Source organism: Brassica oleracea, chromosome C2 (assembly GCF_000695525.1).
Source record: "Brassica oleracea var. oleracea cultivar TO1000 chromosome C2, BOL, whole genome shotgun sequence".
In the NCBI taxonomy this organism is placed as follows: domain Eukaryota; kingdom Viridiplantae; phylum Streptophyta; class Magnoliopsida; order Brassicales; family Brassicaceae; genus Brassica; species Brassica oleracea.
The window spans coordinates 39,213,463-39,236,204 of NC_027749.1; the positions used below are offsets into that span (position 1 = coordinate 39,213,463).

At 34.5% G+C, this 22,742-nt stretch overlaps 3 protein-coding genes across 4 annotated transcripts; 2 read left to right on the plus strand and 1 right to left on the minus strand.

The window, feature by feature from the left end:
- The first annotated feature begins 807 nt into the window (after positions 1–807).
- Positions 808–7,566, plus strand: LOC106327330 (urea-proton symporter DUR3). Its single transcript, XM_013765457.1, has 10 exons — positions 808–987; positions 3,403–3,510; positions 3,614–3,709; positions 3,819–3,901; positions 4,052–4,272; positions 4,823–5,085; positions 5,484–5,722; positions 6,080–6,510; positions 6,613–6,843; positions 7,143–7,566. The coding sequence occupies exons 1-10, from the start codon at positions 808–810 to the stop codon at positions 7,418–7,420; spliced, it is 2,130 nt and encodes a 709-aa protein (XP_013620911.1). The 3' UTR covers positions 7,421–7,566.
- Positions 7,567–13,464: 5,898 nt separating this feature from the next.
- LOC106327187 (replication protein A 70 kDa DNA-binding subunit C) lies at positions 13,465–16,637 on the plus strand. 2 transcript variants are annotated; one of them, XM_013765265.1, is made up of 3 exons: positions 13,465–14,193; positions 14,283–14,458; positions 14,519–16,637. In XM_013765265.1, the coding sequence occupies exons 1-3, from the start codon at positions 13,904–13,906 to the stop codon at positions 16,495–16,497; spliced, it is 2,445 nt and encodes an 814-aa protein (XP_013620719.1). In that variant the 5' UTR covers positions 13,465–13,903; the 3' UTR covers positions 16,498–16,637. The 2 variants fall into 2 exon arrangements, with proteins under 2 accessions (XP_013620719.1, XP_013620718.1); XM_013765264.1 differs by having other exon boundaries at positions 13,466–14,193; positions 14,283–16,637.
- LOC106327188 lies at positions 16,558–18,436 on the minus strand. Its single transcript, XM_013765266.1, has 4 exons — positions 18,199–18,436; positions 17,767–17,917; positions 17,417–17,698; positions 16,558–17,354 (listed from the first exon to the last, which is right to left on the minus strand). The coding sequence occupies exons 2-4, from the start codon at positions 17,887–17,889 to the stop codon at positions 16,710–16,712; spliced, it is 1,050 nt and encodes a 349-aa protein (XP_013620720.1). The 5' UTR covers positions 17,890–17,917; positions 18,199–18,436; the 3' UTR covers positions 16,558–16,709.
- Between the last annotated feature and the right edge of the window lie 4,306 nt (positions 18,437–22,742).

The window sequence follows — 22,742 nt, forward strand, 5'->3', positions numbered from 1 at the left end:
AAACTATTAAATGACATGGTTTGGTATTTGGTAATTCTTTTTTATTTTATAGATGCACACCAAGATTTCTTATTTTAAAAAGTTTAAGGTAAGTTTTTCAATATAAGTATATTTTGTATAGACATTTACGAAAATATAAATAGAATTTGTGTTGGCTGAACTACCAATAAATATGCTTTCCCTAGATTTTTTTTTTCAAAATTTAAAATTAAATAATATTTAAATTATAAAAATATATATTATGTTTACAAAAATAAGTTAAACTATTAACTATAAACATGTGTTATTTGAATAATTTATTATGCTTTTCCCCTTTCTTTGGTTGTTGAAAATATAATCAGAAACTTATTATTGTCTTAAATCACTGAGATGACATCCATGTTCTAGTTGAAACCATTAAATAACAAACAAACAAAATCATTGACTCATTGGAGTATTGACTTACTCCTATATCACTAAATAATGTAACTGATTTAAAATAAAATATTTTAGTTTCAGAAAATTTATGTGGATAGCATAACTAGCAACTTCCATCTTTTAGGAATGTTTTTCTTTCAAAAGTGAGAATTTATATTTGTCATTTTTTTGTAAATGAGAATTTATATTTATCTTTAAAATTTAAAATTTAAAGTTACAATACAATGTTTTAGTTAAAGTTTCCAAAACATACGTTCTATCCTTTCAACTAAGTCATTCCCTCCTTACAAATGTTAGGAGAAACATATTACTTTTCCACTAACAAAGTAAATTGAGAAGAAGAAGAGGAAGAACCCTTCCTGAAAAAAAAAAAAAAGAACTGTTGAAGAAATGGCCAGGCCCGCTCGGTGTCCTCCTTTCGACTTCTCGGCGAAATATTACCATGGTGGCGGAAGCGAATGCGAGAGGCAGGAAAACTTCTTCGACGATTCGACGAGGCTTGATCAAAGTGTTGGCTACGCCGTTATTCACGGTTTTGGTGCTTTCTTTGCCGTCTTCACATCTTTTCTGGTTAGTTTTCGTTTAGCATAACTTAAAATTATAATTAAAAAAAAAAAACCAGATCTCTCTTTTGTCAAAAAAAAACATATCTCTCTTCTTCAGAATCGAAAACAAACGGTAGTACTTTTCAAATTAAGCTCACATACGGACGTTAATAATGATATTTTAAATTACAAAATTAACTTTTATATTAACGGATCATTTAGAAAACCATCATTCGAAGTCTCTCAATAGATTTTTTATAAGAACTTACAAAATAGACCTTTATTACATTGATTAATCTATTCCGGTCTTGTTTCCCATACCACTTCGAACGTAGTAATAGATCAACCGTTTGATGTCAACAAAAAAAAATGCAAGTGATTTAAAATATTTTTTTCCAAAATTGTTGAGAATTAATTTTAATATGAGAGACTATGAGATTTGAGAAACTCTTATGTGGACCACATGTATTTTTATATCTAGGGTTTAGTAAATCAAGTACATCATAGTTTAAATATCAATTAAATAATTTCCATGTTGATATTTTTTATTTCTTATGAATCAGAAAATATTTATCTCTATTAAGTTTCATTAGGTATAATTGTATATGATATTCATATTATTTTATAATTACTATAAGTTAATATTAATATATAAGTTTATGAGAAGTTTATGTGGATATTTTATCAATGAAGGAAAAATAAATATTTTATTAAAAAATAAATATTGTCTTATTGAACTATTAATAATATTTTGTATATACAAAATTTTGATATAGCAATTTTTCTGTCTGCCGAAAATATATGCGGCGGCCGTGCATAATTTTAGAATGACATTTATGCAGAATTGTCTCAAATAATAGGCTTTCTAAAGGTGTTCTATGTTGCCAAAAAAATGACCAGTGTTATATATCTTAAGAAACGTTGTTGGACCTATTCATTAGAAACCTAATAAATCTTATTTATGTAAAGTTATATTTTTATACATTATATGGTTAGTTATTTTGGGTTTTCCTAAATTGATGCAACTTAATTATTTTTTTTACTATAACATATAATGACATTAATAATCCTCTTGGTTAACATACCATATTTAAGTGAATAAACTATAATAATCTGAATAAAAAACTATCTTTATAAATATGGAACTTTCATGATCACTATAATTTTCACGTTTTACAAAAACTCAAGGAAAGGACCATATACTACTAATTGATTTTGTGTTATATGTTTAAAATACAATTTTGTTAACTTATAAATATAGCTGGCCACTATGGTTATGTAGTTCTATAAACATTAATGAATAGTATATGATCAATACTATTAATACATGTATTTCTGTTATATATTTATGATATAAAAATATTAATTTCTGACAAAAAAAATTTGAATATATATATATATATATCACCAAATTGTATACTAATTCATATATCACCCAAATAAAGATAGAGTTTATGAAAATACTATACTAATTTTTATTATTTACATTTTAAAAAGTTAAATATCTATACATAACAAACTATGGAAACAAAAAAAAATATTGTGAATATGCTAAGCGGATATATTCTTAGATTTCTTTTGTTAATTAATTTTACTATCTATCTAACCAAAAAAACTTAAAATTTAAATTATTTAGTCTACAAATTTATTTATTACGGCTAGGTACCTTATTTCCATTATTTCTATCAACCAAATTATCTAATCGATTCTACTTATATTTTCTACCAAGATTTTCGGTAACATGCACTCATTACAAAATATTCTATTATAACTTCTCTTAACCTACGTCGACTACAAATCTCTCCTATTATAAATACTGACTAATTCGATATCTTTTTACCATCAACTATATTGAAACCAAAACACAAGAAAAAAAGCTAGCAATAAACGATTCCAAAACATGGTTAATAATATGCAAATGACCTTATTAAAAGACTTCAAACCACTTCAAACCACACAAGACTGCTTGGTACAAGTCAAAGTCCTCCACTCATGGAGGCAATGGACCAAAATTACTGGTGATTCATTGGAACACTTTTTAATAGCATAGACATCTAATAATAATTATAAATTCATTCAAATTTTATAAAACAATCAACAAAAAATATTCCTCGCGCGGATCAACATCTAGTTCACTTTTATTATAGTAAAACTAGTTTGTCAACCGAATCAACTTTCCAAATTTGAATATACTATTTTCAAATGTTGAAAAATGGGTGGATTCGTTGCCATATTCGAAAAAAAATCTGGATAACGAAAATGTATGGACAGAACAAATTTTTCATTTGATACTTATCCGGAACCAAAAACAAGAGTCTAGTAATAAGGAAATTGAACAAGGTTTGCTGACCCGGCTGAGTGCGACAATTCACTGATACTAATAAAGTTTGTATATTTTTGTCTGGGTCCACTATGATAATTTTTGAAATAATGAATGAAGGTTTGGTTAGAAAAACGATATGTTGGCGCTCGACACACCTCTGAATGGTTCAATACAGCCGGAAGAAACGTCAAGACAGGACTTATTGCAAGCGTTATCGTATCACAGGTTATATAAGATATTAAATATAACAGAATATATATTTTTCACTTTAAATTGGGTTACAAATTATTGATTTATTTGTGCTGGTCGACGGGTGAAAACTGAAAAGTGGACATGGGCTGCGACGATACTGCAAAGTTCAAACGTAGCATGGAAGTATGGTGTTAGTGGACCGTTCTGGTACGCTAGTGGAGCCTCCATACAGGTTAATACCAAAAACAAAACTATATAATACATTTATACAATTTTAACAATATGGTTTAGTTTCTATATGCATTGTGACTCTTGTGAATGATCGATTATGAGCAAAACAGGTACTCTTGTTCGGTGTGATGGCGATTGAGATAAAAAGAAAAGCTCCTAATGCTCACACGGTCTGCGAAATCGTGAAGGCTCGGTACATAACTAAAACTAAATCTGGTTTTATTTTATAGCTTGTTAATAGCCGGACAAAAGACTAGTCACGGTTTATTTATGATTTAGAAATATACTTTTGAGGGATTTTTATAGTTTATAGTTCTTTTTTATATGTTTTTGATAAGATTAGTTGGGGAACCGCAACACATATAGTGTTCTTGGTATTTTGTCTGACGACAAACGTGGTAGTGACGGCAATGCTTTTGCTCGGTGGCTCGGCCGTGGTCAATGCCCTCACTGGAGTAAATATATACGCCGCAAGCTTCCTCATTCCTGTAGGCGTCGTTGTCTATACTTTGGCAGGAGGACTAAAAGCTACTTTCCTCGCAAGCTATGTTCATTCTGTCATAGGTATCTAATTTATTTCTAATATATATATATATATATATATATATATATATATATATAGATATATGTATCTTCAAAGCTCGAAATAAAATTACTCAAAACTACCAAGCCGATTTTTTTGGAAACTAATAAATTAAAAAACGAGGTTTAATCCGACTAATCTATTTCTTATAAAAAATCAAAATAAATTGAAAAAATTCCAATTAAGTGAAACTAAATATATATATTGTAACTAATTAAATTATATTTGTTTGACTGATTGTAGCATCCTATGATTTGAACTCATTATTTTATAGTGCACCGTATCCGTATGTTTTTGGAGTTTAGTTTTGTTAATTATAGAATTATAAATATAAGGGTATCCGGTCATATACCAGTACGTAAAATATATTATAAGATTTGTTTTTTTTTTTTGTTTCTGAAGTTTACTAATGGTTTCGTTTGTTCATTTATTTGCAAGACTAGTACGCTAATGGTATTCTATCCTAAGTTCCTAACGCAAAATCAGAGAGACCCTTACATTACCATCTTTGCTTGGTTCGTTTGATTTCAGTTCACGTGGTTTTAGTCATCTTTGTATATCTGGTCTACACTTTGAGTAGTGAGCTTGGGAGTCCATCTGTGGTCTATGACCGGTTAATAGACATGGCCGCTAAGTCAAGGACATGCGCGGAGCCACACTCACACATCGGCCAATCTTGCGGTCCTGTCGACGGCAACTACAGAGGCTCCTATGTCACCATGTTGAGCTCTGGTGGTGCTGTCTTCGGTCTGATCAACATTGTCGGAAACTTCGGCACTGTCTTCGTAGACAATGTGAGATTATTTTCAATGAAGTTTTTCCTTGTTTTTAATTCCAACAATATTTCCGAGTTTGGATATGAGTTATGAGATCATATCAGCACTATTACAAACCAGTAGGTTACAACTTACAAGAACTAGTTTATTTTACTAAAACCTTTGAACAAATTATATGAATATATCTGTCAAATGACGAATTCTTAAAAATTAAAAAATCGAGATTTAATCATCTATCTACTAAATGATAAAAACAATAAAAATACATTTGATAGATAATAAATTTCTAAAACTAGAAACAAAAGAAATAACTAATTATATGGGTAACTGGAAAATGTAACTTTGAATAAATATAAATTGGTAAACACATGCGGAATCGCATTATCATATCATCATTATGTTATTTGTTTTTGTAGGGTTATTGGGTGAGTGCAATAGCTGCTAGACCTTCAGCAACTCACAAGGGGTATTTGCTTGGTGGACTCGTGTGGTTCGCTGTGCCATTCTCTTTAGCAACCTCGTTAGGCCTCGGCGCACTTGCCCTCGACTTGCCTATAACCAAAGATGAGGCTGATCGAGGTCTAGTACCGCTTGCTACTGCCATTGCTCTCATGGGTAAAACAGGATCCATGCTTCTTCTCACTATGCTTTTCATGTAAGTACAATAGTCCTTCCAGATTATATAAATTTATATTAGAGCAAAAATTATTTGGCTCACTTTAATGAATCTTCTGCATGATTTACTTCCATCTGTTTATTGTTCTCTTATTTTGGTTAAATCAAACCTAACAATTTCTCCTGTTTACTTTATTGTCCACATAACCGATCAATTTGATCCGCTTTTGTTCAATTAATACAATAATAGTGTTGATTCACCCTGTTCCAATAAGCACCACTATATTGTTTACGATGAGTTCCGATCTCGGTTTCTTCTTAGGCAAGAAACCAACCTCACATACAAAAAAAATTGCTCATCAGAATCATGATCGTTACGCTCTTTGTTTATATACAGGGCCGTAACATCTGCTGGTTCTTCTGAGCTAATCGCGGTCTCATCCCTTTTCACTTACGACATCTACCGAACATACATAAACCCTAAAGCAACCGGTAAACAGATATTGAGAGTCTCAAGATCCGGGGTTCTCGGATTCGGATGTCTCATGGGGATCCTTGCAGTGATCTTGAACAAAGTTGGGGTTTCACTCGCATGGATGTATCTCGCAATGGGAGTTCTCATCGGCTCTGCCGTTATTCCCATCGCGTTCATGCTTTTGTGGAGAAAAGCTAATGCAATTGGTGCGATTCTTGGGTCGATCTCTGGCTGTGTTCTTGGGATCGTTACTTGGTTATCAACCGCAAAGATACAATACGGACGCGTTGATCTTGATACCACAGCGAGAAATGCTCCGATGTTAGCTGGCAACCTCGTTGCGATTCTAACAGGTCAGGACTCCTATTTTTTTCTATTAGTTTCTTTAATAGTCATTTAAGGATTTTTGATAGCATTTTTTTGGTTTGGTTTGGTCCGTATGTGTAAATATATAGGAGGATTGATCCATGCGGTGTGCAGTCTAGTCCAGCCACAGAATTATGATTGGTCGACGACAAGAGAGATCAAATTGGTGGAAGATGGGGCTTCAGGGGACGTAAATGATGTTCCTTTGGAGGAGCTAAGAGAAGAGAAGCTGAAAAGAGCCAAAGCTTGGATTGTTAGATGGGGTCTTGTCTTCACTCTCGTCATTGTTGTTATCTGGCCAGTTCTCTCCCTCCCAGCCCGTAAGTCTTTGCCATATAAATCAAAATTCATATTGTTATCTTATTTAAACTTAAGCTTTGATTAAAAAGTTTGACATTAGCATAAAATAAATATATTTTAAAATATCGATAAATTTCAAACCTTTGAAAGACATTTTTTTTATAAAATGAGTGATGTTAATACTAATCAAAAGTACTAACTCCTTAACTTTCTTTAGAACAAATTATCTAATTTTTATCCCTTCATTTTGTTCAAAAGTATACAGTATTAATTATAAACCTAAATCATGAAGATTAATCAAATACTCGAAATATTGCAGGTGTATTTAGCAGAGGATATTTCTGGTTCTGGGCAGTTGTGGCTATAGCTTGGGGAACAATAGGATCAATTGTGATAGTTGGTTTGCCTTTGATCGAAAGCTGGGGAACGATCAAGAGCGTTTGTATGGGACTGTTCACTAACGATAGGTTAATGGACAAGCTTGATGACTTGAACCATAGGTTACGAGCTTTAACCATGGCTGTACCGGAAGCTGAGAGGATTTATTTGCTCGAACTCGAGAAGACAAAGAAAACCGATGAAGAAAGATCAATATGAGTAAAAGAAATAGCGATTTTTTTCCTTCTTCTTTCGTTTAGATGCTTTTGCTTGCTCATGTTTCTTGTTTGTGTGAAATCATATCTGAACTAATTCCTATTGTGTATTGATCAATAATCATCTCTGACAAGTGTAGACATATTAAATCAATCTATTTTTCTTCATCTAAAATTGATTTTGATAACATTATATATTAGAGGGCAACATAATTTTTTTTGCGATTTCTATTTAGTTACAAAAATGGAATTTTTTTGCAATAAGGTATCTTGAAGAGACAAACAAACATGAGCATCTAGGGTTTTCTAAAACGGTCTCCCTCTTCACACCTGGTGAAAATGAAAACTTGAGACTAAAAGAAAATACTAGGAATCAGAGGGAATATATGTTTTAGCAATTTTTGAGATTTCTCCAGTGTTTTGAAAACCGGATCGGACCGGCCGGTCGAACCGGTCGGACCGTGACTCAGTCTTCTAACCGATTCCGAGTTGTACTAAAAACCGGATTTGAGTTAAACCGGCAAACCCGGTAAAAAACCGGTCAAACTCGGTAAAACCTGTGACCCGGTTCAATATTAAAACCCGGTTTTCTCAATTAAAATTAAAAAAATTAAAAAAAATTGCAAATTTATAAATATTTCATTTAAAATCATATTTTTAAAAGTATATTTCCAAGTAAATTAGTTTTCATTATATTTTTAAATATTTTTAAGTTTTTATTTATTTATGTATCAATTTTAGTTAGATTCTAGAAATGATATATTTTTTTATAAAAATAATTGTATATATATATATATTAAATTATTTAAATTTGATTATAATTTAAAACCCGGTTGAACCGGTTAGACCGGTCCGACCATTGACCCAGTTACAATGCCGAGTCAATGTCCGGTCCGGTTTTCAAAACATTGGATTTCTCTAATAATTTAGGAGAAGTAAGCTGTATTGGATTGAATACTAGAATACTAGTAATATTTATTTCCATAATGTCGAGGTTCAACTTGCTAACTAACATTGAAATCAATAGACTTTAGGTAAACACGTCCAAACTTAAATGAACTTCCAGGCACTTACATTAAATAAGCTTTTGCAATTTACTTGATAGAATGATAGGTAGCGCTATTATAATCTTATTGATGTAGAAAATCTTTATCCTTGTAAGATGGACTGGACTTGTCTATGGTCACGTTCTTGAGGAGGAAAAGAACACATTTGTAGAAGGGAAAATTCCCCCAAAATACCTGAAATATATTAGATTTGCTATAAAAAATACATAAACTATTTTGGTTTCCCATTTAATACACAACTTATTTTTTGGTACCCAATTAATACACACGTTTTAAAAATGAAAAATTTTACACATTAAAACTAACATCATCAACCCATTAAACGGTTTCTTTATAACATCGTTAGGTTCTATAATTGGTCCCAGAAGATTATTTTGTGCGATATGAACCCCTTAGGTCACAGTGAATAAGTTGAAAACTATAGTAGTTTTATTCAAACTCTCATAAAATTTTTCTCTAGGCTGCTTAGCTCTAATAAAAGTGTCACAAGGATTTTGAGTAGCAGATTTATTTGAAACTAACGACAATGGTAAAGAAGATAACACCGAAAAAGATGTATGCCCTAGCCTTCGATGCCATTGAAACTGATCAACTGATCTAACAACTGAACCAGCAACATGAACTCTTGCAGCCATAACATCCTTAAGAAATAAACCCCACCTCGTTCTTCCATGCTCCAATTAGGGTCTTCGTGAAACGATCCTGTAAAATTCATAAAGTATCGGTTAGAAGTGCAAAACAATTTGTCTGTTTGAGCAACTACCCCTTATTCGTTGTTTGCCTCCGACAATCCCGAAGCACTCATTACATCGGTGATGTTCACTGGTGATAATTACAACCAATTGTCTACGGAGTTGGTCAATGCATTGAGGGCCAAAAAAAATCTAGGGTTTATTGATAGAACAAAACCTAAATGCTCTGAAACCATGTAAAGATGAGAATAAATATAAAACTGTAACTCGTCATTTACTTGACCAATCGCTCTGTTTATATACAAGACTCAAAGTATATCCCCATACGGGATTATGAATCTTATTTAGGACTTATCTATAACAAAAGTATTAACATAAAGTAGATAAATACACAACCATATGTGAATAGGATTCCTTTCCCTAATAAATTTCAATCCACCCCAATTAAGCCTGAGGAAATTAAGAACTATATCTTACCAATAAATTAAAGACTTATTCTTGGGTTCACCCACCAACCAATAAGATTGTGTTATCTCATATTCGATATCTTTTAAAAAATGAAACAAAATATTGTCAAATTATATTATGTTTTTTAAATTAAAAGATAAAAAAAAAAAAAATAATACTAATTACAAAAAATATATTTTTAACGTCGTCGGCAAAACACTAAACCCTAAATCATAATCCTAAACCCTAAATACTAAACCCTAAATCTTTGGGTAAACCCTAAACCCTTAGATAAATCCTAAACTCTAAATCAATATCACTAAACACTAAAACACAATAGGGTTTAAGGTTTAGAGTTTTAGTGTTTAGTGTTTTTTTATTTAGAGTTTAGGATTTATCTAAGGGTTTAGGGTTTACACAAAGATTTAGGATTTATCCAAGGGTTTAGGGTTTATGATTTAGGGATTAGGATTTATGGTTTAGTGATTAGGATTTAGGGTTTAGTGTTTGCTGAAAAAAAAATTAATTTTTTTTCTGTAAATACTATTTTGTTTTACTTTTTTTTTATTTTAAAAAAGTAATATAACTTGACAATATTTTGTTTCCTATTTCAAAAGATATCAAATTTGAAATAATGAAATCCTATTGGTTGGTGAACCCTAGAATAACTCTAAATTAAATATGGTGTTAGCAATAGTATATACAATGTAGTAAATTTGCTATAAAATTAGATCGGGATAATAAGAAAAAGATGAAAAACTAGAAAGACAAATCTAATTAAGCTTGAGGAAATTGCAATCTTACTACTCTGGCATCCGTCGATTTTGGTTTGGTTCCAATTTTTACAAAAAAAAAAACAAACCGAAAAAAATGAAATTAAAAACCAAACCAAAGTAACAAGTTATTGAACTGAACTGGAACAAATTTTTGTTTGGTGCATTCGGTTTAGTTAGCATACAAATTGGGCCAAGGGCCCGACATACCACGACTTAGATTAAATATACCAATAAAAATAACCCGACCCAGAAATGTAACCGGGTCCATAAGTCGCGTGCTTCTTTCTTCTTTCGTGAGCTTTTATCAAATCTCTCCAATCTCTCACTTAAACTCTCCCTTCTCTGGTTCAGCCATGGGAACCCTATCTCTCTCTTCTTCTCTCAAACCCTCCCTCGTTTCGTCAATACTCAGCTCATATTCTTCAACGTCTTCCTCTTATGTTCCGAAACCCAACAATCTCTACCTTAATCCCACCAAACTCATTTCAACCCTCTTGAGAACTTCTCCGTTGCCACTGAGATTCGCAAATGCTTCAATCGAGATGTTGCAGACACATGAGTCAGCTGTTTGTGGCGCAGAGTCTGACGTCATGGGTCTTCTCCTTAGACTTTAAATTACAAGTGCTCATCTGGGTGAGTTTTATAAATTTAGGTTTAATTTTTTTAAATCAGCCAGCTAAACCAAAGTGAACCATCTAGATGGAGATGGTTTTATCCAAATGATATAATGTCTAAGATATCCTCGATATAACTGAAAAATCAAAACCTAAATCTAATATCATTTTGCCACTCACGAAACCGCAAAATGCATTTCCCCGCCAAAACCAAAAAATACATTTTTCGCCAAAATCGTAAAAATGCATTTTTGTGCCAAAACCGTAAAAATGCATTTCCGCCAAAACCGTAAAAACGCATTTTTCGCCACAATAGTAAAAACGTATTTTCCCGCCAAAACAAAATTCCCAGCAAGGATTGCAGAAACGAATTTTCAGTCAAAACCACAAAAACGTATTTCCCAGCCAAAACCGCAAAAACAAGAGAGTTTCCCTACCAATTGAATCAACTCGCGGTGAATTTACACCACTAGTTATTTCATCTGCATTTTTCTGTTAAAACCGCAAAAATTATTTTCCCTCCAAAACCGAAAAACGTATTTCCCCGCCATAAATGCCAAAATGCATTTTTCCACCAAAACCGCAATCAAGTTTTTCCCACCAAAACCACAAAAACACATTTTCCCACCATAAAAAATGCATTTCCCCGCCATAAATGCAAAAACATATTTTCAGCCAAAACCACAAAAACGTATTTCCCAGCCATTAAAACAAAAATGCATTTTCCGCTAAAACCGCAAAAACGTTTTTCCCGCCATAACGCAAAAACGCATTTCCCGCAATAAACGCAAAGCGAATTTTCCGGCCAAAACGACAAAAACGCAATTTTCCACCCTAAACGCAAAACACATTTTCCCGCCAAAGCCGCAAAAACATGTTTTCACGCCAAAACCACGAAACCGCATAATTCATTTTCTTAACAAAACCTCAAAATTACTTTTTCTGTTTAAATCGCAAAATCAATTTTCGTGCCAAAATCGTGAATATGTATTTTTCCGGTAAAACCACAAAATTTTATTTCCCGCCAAAACCATATTTTTAAAAAAGATAGAAAAAAACAAAGACTATAAATGATTAGGGATATGAAAATATATGGTTGGATTGACCAACAACGCTCTCATTCATCATCAAATCAAGTTATGTTGGCAATTCTGTTGGAACAGATTTCATCCTATTCCAAACCCGGTTCAAAAATTCAATCCAATAGTCCAAATAAAAGAGGATGAAAACAAAGGAAAAGCGGGACCTAAGAGCACATGCAACGCCGAGTCTCACCAGGCTCAATTTCCAATGTTTTTTTTTTATTAACTTTTTTTTTCTTTTCTCGCCTAATTAAAAAAAAAAAAACTAATCGTAGGCCGCCACGTGTCGTGGGGCCCGCGACACAGTAACGAAATTCAGCTGAGATCAATCCTTAGCTTAGGAGTTTTCGGCTCCGATCCGACACAAAAACCAAAAAAATCAATTTTTTTAATATTTTTTTTTTAAAGATTTTTCCTATGGACCCTGCATTGCATGTGATCTAAGCTTCCGATATAGCAAACATACTCATTCTACATTCGATCTCATTCGTATTCACATACTCTCTGATTATCACCGTTGTATCAACTTCGAATATCATCACCATTCCGCCACCAGTGGAACCAATCATCAATTTAGACGCTATATTATCCCATGTACAAGCTGATTTACGAATTTTTTTTTCTCTATTTTCTTTCATCGTACATGTAAGCATGATGTAATGAGACAACAAGCTTTACAACACTTGTAGCAACTCACCCAAATCCTGACTGACCAGCAGGCACAAATAAATTCCCCGTCCCCAAGGAGCCCGCGAGATCTCGTCGTGGAAGGCCGAACAAACTGAACGTGGAACAACAAATAAGACAGCAACGAGGAATCCATTCCCGATGACATAACGACGAATTTTGAAAACGAGATTGACGTCCTAAAATGGACACTAGCCCGGGCTACAGTCGATGTCAGGACGATACAATCAAAGATCCACAGAGCCTAGGTGTCATTGAGTCACATATGACTAATCAACATGTTATCTTGGTTAAGTCACATTTGTTTGCCAATCAAATTATAACCTTCTAATTTAAGTGTGTTTCAGTTAATTTTACTCCTTCTGTTTTCTTTTACATGATGTTCGAGGATATTTTCACATAAATTAAGATACCCTGTATAATACCTTTTATACTTTTCTTTATTAATTGACTATCATGTGTCGTAAATCACTTAGAGTATAATAAATGTAGGGTAAATATGGTCATCTATCACATATTTTGCATTGTTTTTATCAAAACGTCCAACTATAATGAGACAAAAAAAAAGGGGCCAAAACGTTATTTAGAAGAAAAACGGAGGGAGAATGATTTTACTTAAAATGTCTAAATTATTAGATACCAAAATGAACCGAAATTCTTTAGAATATTAATCGGTTCTTTGTGAACTGAACCAAACCGAACCAAACCGAAGACTATCTAAACAAATTCTCACCAAATTTTTCTTGGTTTCTGAATGAATCGAATCCTAGACCCAAACAACTCGATATCCTAAATAATCATAGCAACGTCGAGGCCTAGTCGTAAGTAGGCCTTAACGTCATTTTGAGCTAACTGCAAGTATCATGGCCCACTTCATGTTGAAACTTCCAAGACAAGCTCAATGTATGTATGTATACATAGTTGCATACTGTTAAGCCTGGAAGAGTCTGATACGTAAAACGTTCTACTTTCCCTCTCAAAGGTTTCATAAAGCTCCCACCTTTCCACCGCTTAGGGCTCAATCCCCAATTCAATTCATCCTCTCTAAGTTTCCGCAAATTCAAAACGCTTCTCGAATTCTGGGTTAAACCCATTTCCCTCCTCCAATTGCGAAAAGTCTCGATGGCGGCGAATTTAACGGCGGGGGCGATTGGGAAGATGTTGAACGGAGAAGTGACGACGGATAAAGAAATGATGCCGATTCTGCAAGTGACGGAGCTGAAGCTTATACAACATGCCCGGAAGAACCAGGAGAGCATGGAAAGGTACAAGCTTTCGTTATCAGATGGGATCCAATCGCAAGAAGGTATACTTAATACCACTTTGAACCTTCTCGTGAAGCAAGGGAAGATTCAGATCGGTTCGGTCTTAAGACTCACTCGTTTCGCCTCCAACAGCATTCAGATTCGAAGGTAAAAGCTAACATCTTCTCAGTTGATAATCTACTTGTTGGCCCCGCCCCTTATAGTGTGGATGACTGACACACTTGTTGTGATGATAGGATTGTTATTGTCTTGGAACTAGAGATTATTGCGGAGCAATGCAATATCATTGGAAACCCTCTTCCTGCACACCCGAGGAAGCCTAGAAACTCTGGCCATGATCAGACACAACAACAACAACCTGGAGTTGTTTCTGTTAACACACAAAGTAATGGTGGCTTCGAGCAGCAACAGGGTAGGAGTGAGCTGAATAATGGTACAGTGAGACATGGTGGTGGCTTTCAGCAGCAACAGGCTACAAGGAGTGAACTGAATGGTGCTGTGAGACATGGTTCAGCTCAACAACATCAAGTTGGTGAGAGACGAGCGTTTGGTACTGCTTCTGAGTTTCCTGAAACAACAACACCTTCCGCTAGATCATTTGCCAGCTCTAGCGCTGGTTACGGAAGCTCTAGGCAGGAGCAAACGAGGGCTCCTCCAACGACTTATTCTCGTCCGCCAGTTCAGTCTGGTTATCAGGCCCAGCCACCATCCATGTACGCTAACACGGGACCAGTGACTAGGAACGAAGCTCCTCCCACGGTAGTTCCTATTTCTGCTCTGAACCCTTACCAGGATCGCTGGACCATCAAGGTGAGAGTCACGAGTAAAGGAGAGCTCAGGCGTTTCAACAGCACCCGTGGGGGGGAAGGGAAGGTGTTCAGTTTTGATCTAGTTGATGCCGCTGGCGGAGAGATTCGGGTGACTTGTTTTAATGATGTGGTTGATAGGTTCTTTGACATGATTGTTGTTGGTAATGTTTACCTCATCACAAAGGGGAGTTTGAAGCCTGCTCGTAAAGAGTATAATCATCTCCCCAATGATTATGAAATACATTTAGACAACGCTTCAACGATTCAGCAATGCTATGAGGATGATGCTACCATTCCGCGGAATCAGTTCCATTTCAAGGACATAAGTGCTATTGAAAGCATGGAGAGCAACAGCATCACTGATGTAATCGGCATCGTCTCGTCCATCAGTCCGACAGGGTCAATCATGCGGAAAAACGGAACCGAGGCGCAGAAAAGAGCGCTTCAGTTGAAGGATATGTCAGGCAGAAGCGTGGAGGTAACCATGTGGGGTAATTTCTGCAACGCAGAAGGACAGAGATTACAAAGTCTTTGCGATTCTGGTGTGTTCCCTGTTCTCGCTGTGAAGGCGGGGAGGATCAGTGAGTTTAACGGGAAGCAAGTGAGCACCATTGGATCAAGCCAACTCGTCGTGGAGCCAGACTTACCTGAAGCCAGAGAGCTGAGGGCGTGGTACGAGAGAGAAGGACGTAACGCTCCTTGTATCTCGATATCTAGAGAGTTCTCTGGTTCTGGCAGGCTAGAGGCTCGCAAGGTGATCACTCAAATCAAGGACGAGAATCTAGGGACCTCGGAGAAGCCGGACTGGATCACAGTCAGTGCCACCATTTCATTCATGAAGGTTGAGAATTTCTGCTACACGGCTTGTCCTATCGTGAATGGAGACCGTCCGTGCAGCAAAAAGGTCACCAATAACGGAGACGGGACTTGGCGATGCGAGAAATGCGACAAGTGCGTGGATGAGTGTGACTACAGGTATATATTGCAGCTGCAGTTACAGGACCATACGGGAGTGACGTGGGCCACAGCGTTTCAGGAGGCTGGTGAGGAGATAATGGGAATGCCTGCGAAAGATTTGTATTATATGAAGAATGAGGATCGTGATGAGGAGAAATTTGAAGACATCGTCCGCAAGGCCGCTTTCACCAAGTACATTTTCAAGCTGAAGGTGAAGGAAGAAACTTTTAGTGACGAAAGCCGTGTGAAAGCAACAGTTGTGAAAGCTGAGAAGCTGGACTATTCTTTAGACACCAGGTCCCTGCTAGAGGCAATGAATAAACTCAGAACGGAAGATGCAAATCCTCTCACTGTAAACCCTGAGGGTTCCAACTACAGGTCTGGTGCGTTTAATTCCGGTGTTGGAACCTCCGGAACCAGAGAGACCTCATCAGCTGACGTGCCTCGCAGAGAGTTTGGACTACCTGCAGCAAACCAAGTGAATCAGTTCGGTAATCAACAGAGTAGCAAGTCAAGACCCCTTGGTGGTGTTACTTTATGTGATGCGTGTGGGAGCAATGCTCATGTTTTTGCCAACTGCCCAAGCTTTCTAAGTGAGCCACAAGGACAACACATGAATAGCGCTTACGGGAACACACCGGGAAGAAACGCAGGTGGAGGCATGCCAAGGCAACACGAAAGATGATTTTGCTCTGTATCATTCTCTTTACTCTGGAAAAATTAAACTTCTGTGATCATAATCTGATTCAAGCAACGTCTTTACAGGGGAATTATTCACCTTTTATTATCACCAATTTTTAAGGAATAAAAGGCTGTTTTACACAACATTACTGAATTATAAATCCTTCCAACACAAAACATTGCATAGTAATTTTGTAGTTTTAATAAGAACATGTATCAATAGCAGAGCCCAGTTGATTTAGCAGATTCTCCAACATTCGCATTGTAATAAACCTCCTTCACTCCTTCCCCTGCACCACAATGTCCTTTAGCAAAGCCTGAACCATCAGAGACCTCATTGTATCCATCACCCGCGGTAACAGTGGATGTTTCAGCAACTGTATTAGCAGCCAACGCTTTGAGACGGTAACGTTCAGCTCTTGACCCAATGACCTGTCCCAAGATCGAAGCTCCGATGGTCAAAGCCATGGCTGCTTTAGGCATCAGCACAGATTTCCTGAGCATAGCTATGAAAGGCACAGCAGCATGGACCGCCACAAACCAAGAAGGCGAAAACTTTATGGTGTGTTCTCTCCAAACACCGAGAGGCACGTTTGCAGCCATCCCCATGAGAGCGATTGCGAGCATCTTTTCAGGTAAAGGCTGGGGGCGAAGGCTTTTAACCAAAGGGGTCTTGGAAAGCGCAGCTCTTGCGGCTACTATAGGAGCTGGACATCTAAACTTCATACCAGGCGGTGGCTGTAATGCTTTAGCAACAAGAGGCATGACTTTGCTTGCAGCTCTGTAAGATTTAGCGATTGGACAGTTCCCTGTTTTTAACCATTCGTCACCAACAGCCTCGTGTTTCGATGTGTCCCCAGACTGCACAAAAGCAAAACCGAATAAGTTGCTGATCTCCCCATAGTAAAGACTAACATTCTTACCTCTTGTTTTTTGGGTTTCTTCTGTTGTTTCTTGAACTTGTCAGAGAAAGGACCAAACCCAAAAGGTCCTCCAGGACCAAAAGCTGATAGGCTTATGGTAGCTACCTTCCCCGCAAGAGGATTGAACTGCGGAGCAGCACGAGGAGTCTCATCTTCGACATCATCTCTGAAACTAGAATGTCCAGATAACGGCACGATACCGTCTTTGCCATGGAAGAGCTTGAAAGCTGAATCAAAGCCCGGACCATCCTCAAAAATCGGACCTTTGCTACCTTCGTGCACCTGAAAGACAAAAGTCAAGTCCTTTAACCACCACTGAATCAAAGGGTTTAAGGGTAAGAAAAGTTTACAGGAACTGGGAAACTCAAGGAGGAGAGGGAGAAGCTGGTAGGCTTGTTGATGTTTCTGAGGAAAGGGCACTTTTGGATGATGCTTTCGGCAACGAAGGGACACTGGGATGATTTTTGATCCATTGATTTCCTTTTCTCTGAGCAAAATAGCCTGAGAAATTGAAAATAAAAAAAAAATAAAAAAGAGCAAACCCAGGATAAGAAGAACACAATTGAAACACTCAGGACTTCAAATTATACACTTGGCGATTAAAATCACACGAAAATAAGAATCGTTCAGTAGAATTTCGAATGAGCTATAACGTTATAGATTTAAGGAATTAACAAATCGATCGCTAAACTTATACAAGATATCTGATTCATATGCGAGCAAACAAATATAACGAACGGATCGATGATAAATCACGAACTCGAATCGAGAGAATCAATTACCTGAGAATTTTTTTGGTTCTTCACGCCGGAAGAATTTTTGCAGAGAGCTGATTTTGATTAAAACGTGTGGCCAACACAGACGTGTATAAGAGTTTGTATGATTGTTACCGGCTGGGTCGGTGAACCGTGGAGCTATTTCCTTTTAGAGAAACCGAGATCGCCGGTTGATACGATTTTTGTGGTTGACTTTTTATAAAGCACGTGGTTGTATTCGGTGAGAAAATCCAAGTAGCGTGAGTGTTTGGTAATCTAGATGGATCCCATGCCGTTTTGTCGTTATGATAATCTGATCCAACGGTAGAGATTTGTGGAGTTGCTCGAGTGGTTGTGGTGGATAACATACGCCAAGCATTATAACATTGTTTTGTACTCACGTGTCACCGTGAGAATGAAATTCAGAATTTTTAGAGAAATATGTTGGTACATCTTAACTTATATTATGTTTTTTATTAAATTAACTATTAAATTGATAAATAGTATAGAAAATAATATTTTCATTTACCTTAAGTAAAAGCTACGAAATTGTCTAATATGGTTAATGTATATATGACAATTAATGATTATGAATAATAAATATTTAATAATAATTTTTGTATCTTAGCTCTTTTTTGTTTAATTTTATATTATTAAAAAAAAATTAAACAACCACATTAACCTTATACTAAACAAAATTATTTTTTTTTATTATATGTTATATTTTGAATTTTTAAAACGATTATAAATTACTAAAAACATTAAATGTCTCACATTAAAATTTTGTGATCAATGGTTTAATTTTTTTTTTGGTAATAACAAGATACAAATGATCATAAATCGTATGAATATGAAATCTCATTTACTAGACATTCACATTATATATTAATATAGTTTAAAATTAAACTATATAACATAGAAAAATACTTAAATATGATAATTTCGAAAATTGTATTGGAAAAGTATTGAAACCTTAATATTTTAATTTTGAAATTTGCATTCAAAAAATCGCACATTAGAAATTTTGTGTTTATCACAAGAGTGTAAATTCTCAATAATAAATATTTATATTAAAATATACTATATATCTATGTCCATGTCATTAGAATTTAGTTATATACCATATAAAATAAATAAAATGATTGTTTTGATTTATTTACAAAAAAATATCCTAAATAAACAAGATGTATTGTTTTGATTTATGTGTTTACTCTAATTTAATTATATACATAATACGTAAATGAATACAAATAAATAATAATAGATAAAAAATATTTTTATATATAACATTCATCCCGCGCAAATTGCGCGGATCTTAAGCTAGTTTAGATTTATTTTACCAACTGGATTATCAAATTGTATAGTTTTCCTATAATTTTGGAAGGAAAAAGGTAATTTTTATTTCTTATAGCTAATAACAAGTTGAAAAGGTTTTTATGGATATTCAGATTGCATAATATCAGATAATTAATTTTGTTTTATGCGGAAAAGGAAGCTATAAAGTATAATAAACTTCATATATAACGTAAATTTTTTTTTTGAAAAGTTAGATTATTTGTCATAGCTAATACTATTACAATAAAATAAGTACCCTACCCCGTTTTCCAATCAAATTATCCCTAATTACTAGTTTGTATTAAGAAAAATATAAAGTAAAAGAAATAAATCTATGTTATTCTTTTTGGCTATTGATAAGTTTTTTGAGAAATTGCACCCTGTAGTGGTACAAAAAAACTATAATTTATCCGGTAACCAATTACCCTAACTTACCGATATACCATGAAACTTTTATAGAATATTACTATTTTGTCCTTGTATCCAACCGGCAAAACCTGTAAACAAAAACAATTTTCATTAATAATTAATAACAGAAAAAGTGACTTGTGGCCCTTTAACATTAACACACTATCTATAGAGGTGATTGATAGACCATGGATTTTACACACTTTTAGCCATGGTTTATGAGTATTTTAATATATATTTACTACAATATAGAGTCTATTTAGATATTTACAGGTTCATGGATTATTTGGAAGAATGTGGTTATTTTGGTGTCTTTTGAATGCAGAGCTGCACAGACGCGTCAGATGTTTAGCTATGGATGAAGAGCTTCCCACCGTTAGATTGAGCCCATCTTTTGACAAAAAATAGAGCTTTGAGTTAGATTTCCAATGCCGCTGGTTTGACGTCAATTAGCATCATGTAGCAGAAGTTATTCCCGTTTTACTGAAGAGTGGCCAGTCTGTCTCGTGAGAGAAACCTGTCAAGGAGATGAAGGACTGTCGATCGACGATGATACCAGAATATGGGCCGAGCATATTGTATGACCGACTGAAGCTCAGAAGCAACCACAAATTACTAGAATACCCTTGGACGACCAAAAACCCTATTTATGTGTTTTCTAAGCCATTGTTAACGGCTACGCTTTCTATTATTCATAGTTCTAGGTTAGGAGAGAAGAGAGTAACTCCTTCAGAGTACTCTTGGAACTCCTTTGGTTTCTTTACTTGGTTTTATATTTTATTTCTATTCAGCTTATGATTTCTGTGACAAACATCATGCATGAGTAGATCCACCTGCTAGGTTTAAGAATTTCTATGGTTCTGAATGAACTTCTGAATTATATGATTCTTAGGATATCTAAAGATCTCTACATCAAGATAGCTTGTAATACTAGGATCTAGAGTAGTTGGAAAATCTCGAGAGTGTGACTAATTGCTTGAACCTAGAATCATAGGAAAATTAAGAGGCATAAGAGTGCAATCAATTAATGGAACCCGAATCCTGCTGGATTAGATACCTAGGCGCATACTAGCGTTGGTTTAGAAGGTGAGGGGTAGGGTTGGGATCATCATTAACTTCTTGCATGCAATTATAGACATTTTATAATGTCACCAATATGTACTATGTTATTTATTTTGTTCCATTATATTTGGATTTAATGTTTATATTTGGGTTTAGAGTTTATGTTTGAGTTAGGGTTTAATAATTAGAGTTTAGGGTTTAGTATTTAGTATTTAGAAGGTGAATGAATATGGTTGTGGTCAACATTAACTTCTTCCATGCAATTGTGGAAATTTCATAATTTTACCGATATGTATGTATGTTATTTATTTTATTCTATTATATTTGGGTTTAGGATTTATATTTGGGTTTAGGGTATAGTGGTTAGAGTTTAAGGTTTAGTATTTAGGGGTCGAGGTGGGATTGGGATAAGGTTTAATATCTAGGAATTGGGGTTGACAAATGTTTAGTATTTACGGGTTGTAGGTGAGATTATAATCCTATAATATTTCCACGATATGGAATAACACTCAATTAACATTAAGGGAATGTCTTCATACAATTCGCCTTCTTCATTGCCTTTTTATTTCTTCTTATCAAAATAGAGTGACTGAGGTTATTAATTGGAATACATAATATATTGGAAGAGATTTTATTTTTGGCCACTGAAAACAATAACTTTGTATGCGGTAAACGAGTGTGTGGTGTTGGTGGTGTTATGTGGTGTGATAATTAATTGTAGAGTTTTCCAACTGACTACATCATCCATTTATTCTTTCTTTCACCGACTACTTGTAAGAAATAAGGGTAGAACCGGCTAAAAAACAGGTTAAATGTTAGTTAGCTAATTATGTCAAAATCATGTGCATTTTTTTAATTTTCACTCTCAAATTGGCTATTCAGAAAATAAGCCCATGTTTTTTTATGTATATTTATAAACTTGCTGTAGAAATCCTGATTACTCACCAGGTCTTGTAGATATAAACTCAAGCAGCAATAAAAAAACTGTTCTTACTCTCCCCATACTTACCCTAATCCGATCAGATATCCCTGCATTAAGCGGTTCGTACCAGTAATATATTCAAATTCAGAAACTTTATGACAGAAAAGAGGTGATTGTGTAAAGATATTGGGATAAGTATGTTTACATGTCTTACTTTTAAGATGATTTTTATCCCATACTTATCAGGCGTATTTTTTTGGGCAAATCTCAAAGGAATGCTACCAAAGTCAGACAAGATCGAATCTTATATGACTTAAGGATTCTATGATTGTACGACAAGAGGTTTATAGCAATTCTTCGGTCTAAGACCATCTCCAATGGTTGCTTATATTTTTTATAATGAAGTACTATAAAAATAGAAAAAAAGTTTTACTCCAATGGTTACCTCTATTTTCTACTCTAAAAAAATAATATTCTAAGTATATTATTTTTCTATTTATTGATTAATTTATTATACAATCATTAAATTTTAAAATATTAAAAATTTAACCTTTTGTTTATTTTATAACAGTACACTACCACAATACAAATGGTTATATTTTAAAATTAAAATTTTATTATAATATATAATTATAACAAACGATATAATAAATATATTTAAATTTTTAAAGTTATACTATATTTTTTATTTTTGGTGAAAAATGAAAACATGTAAAAGTGAGGGGTCATTTAGAGAAAGTTTCACTCTCTAAAAATATAGTAAATTAATAGTGTTACTCTATATTTGGCGTATTACCATTGAAGTGACTTATACTCTATATTTGACGTTTAGAAGGAAAAACAG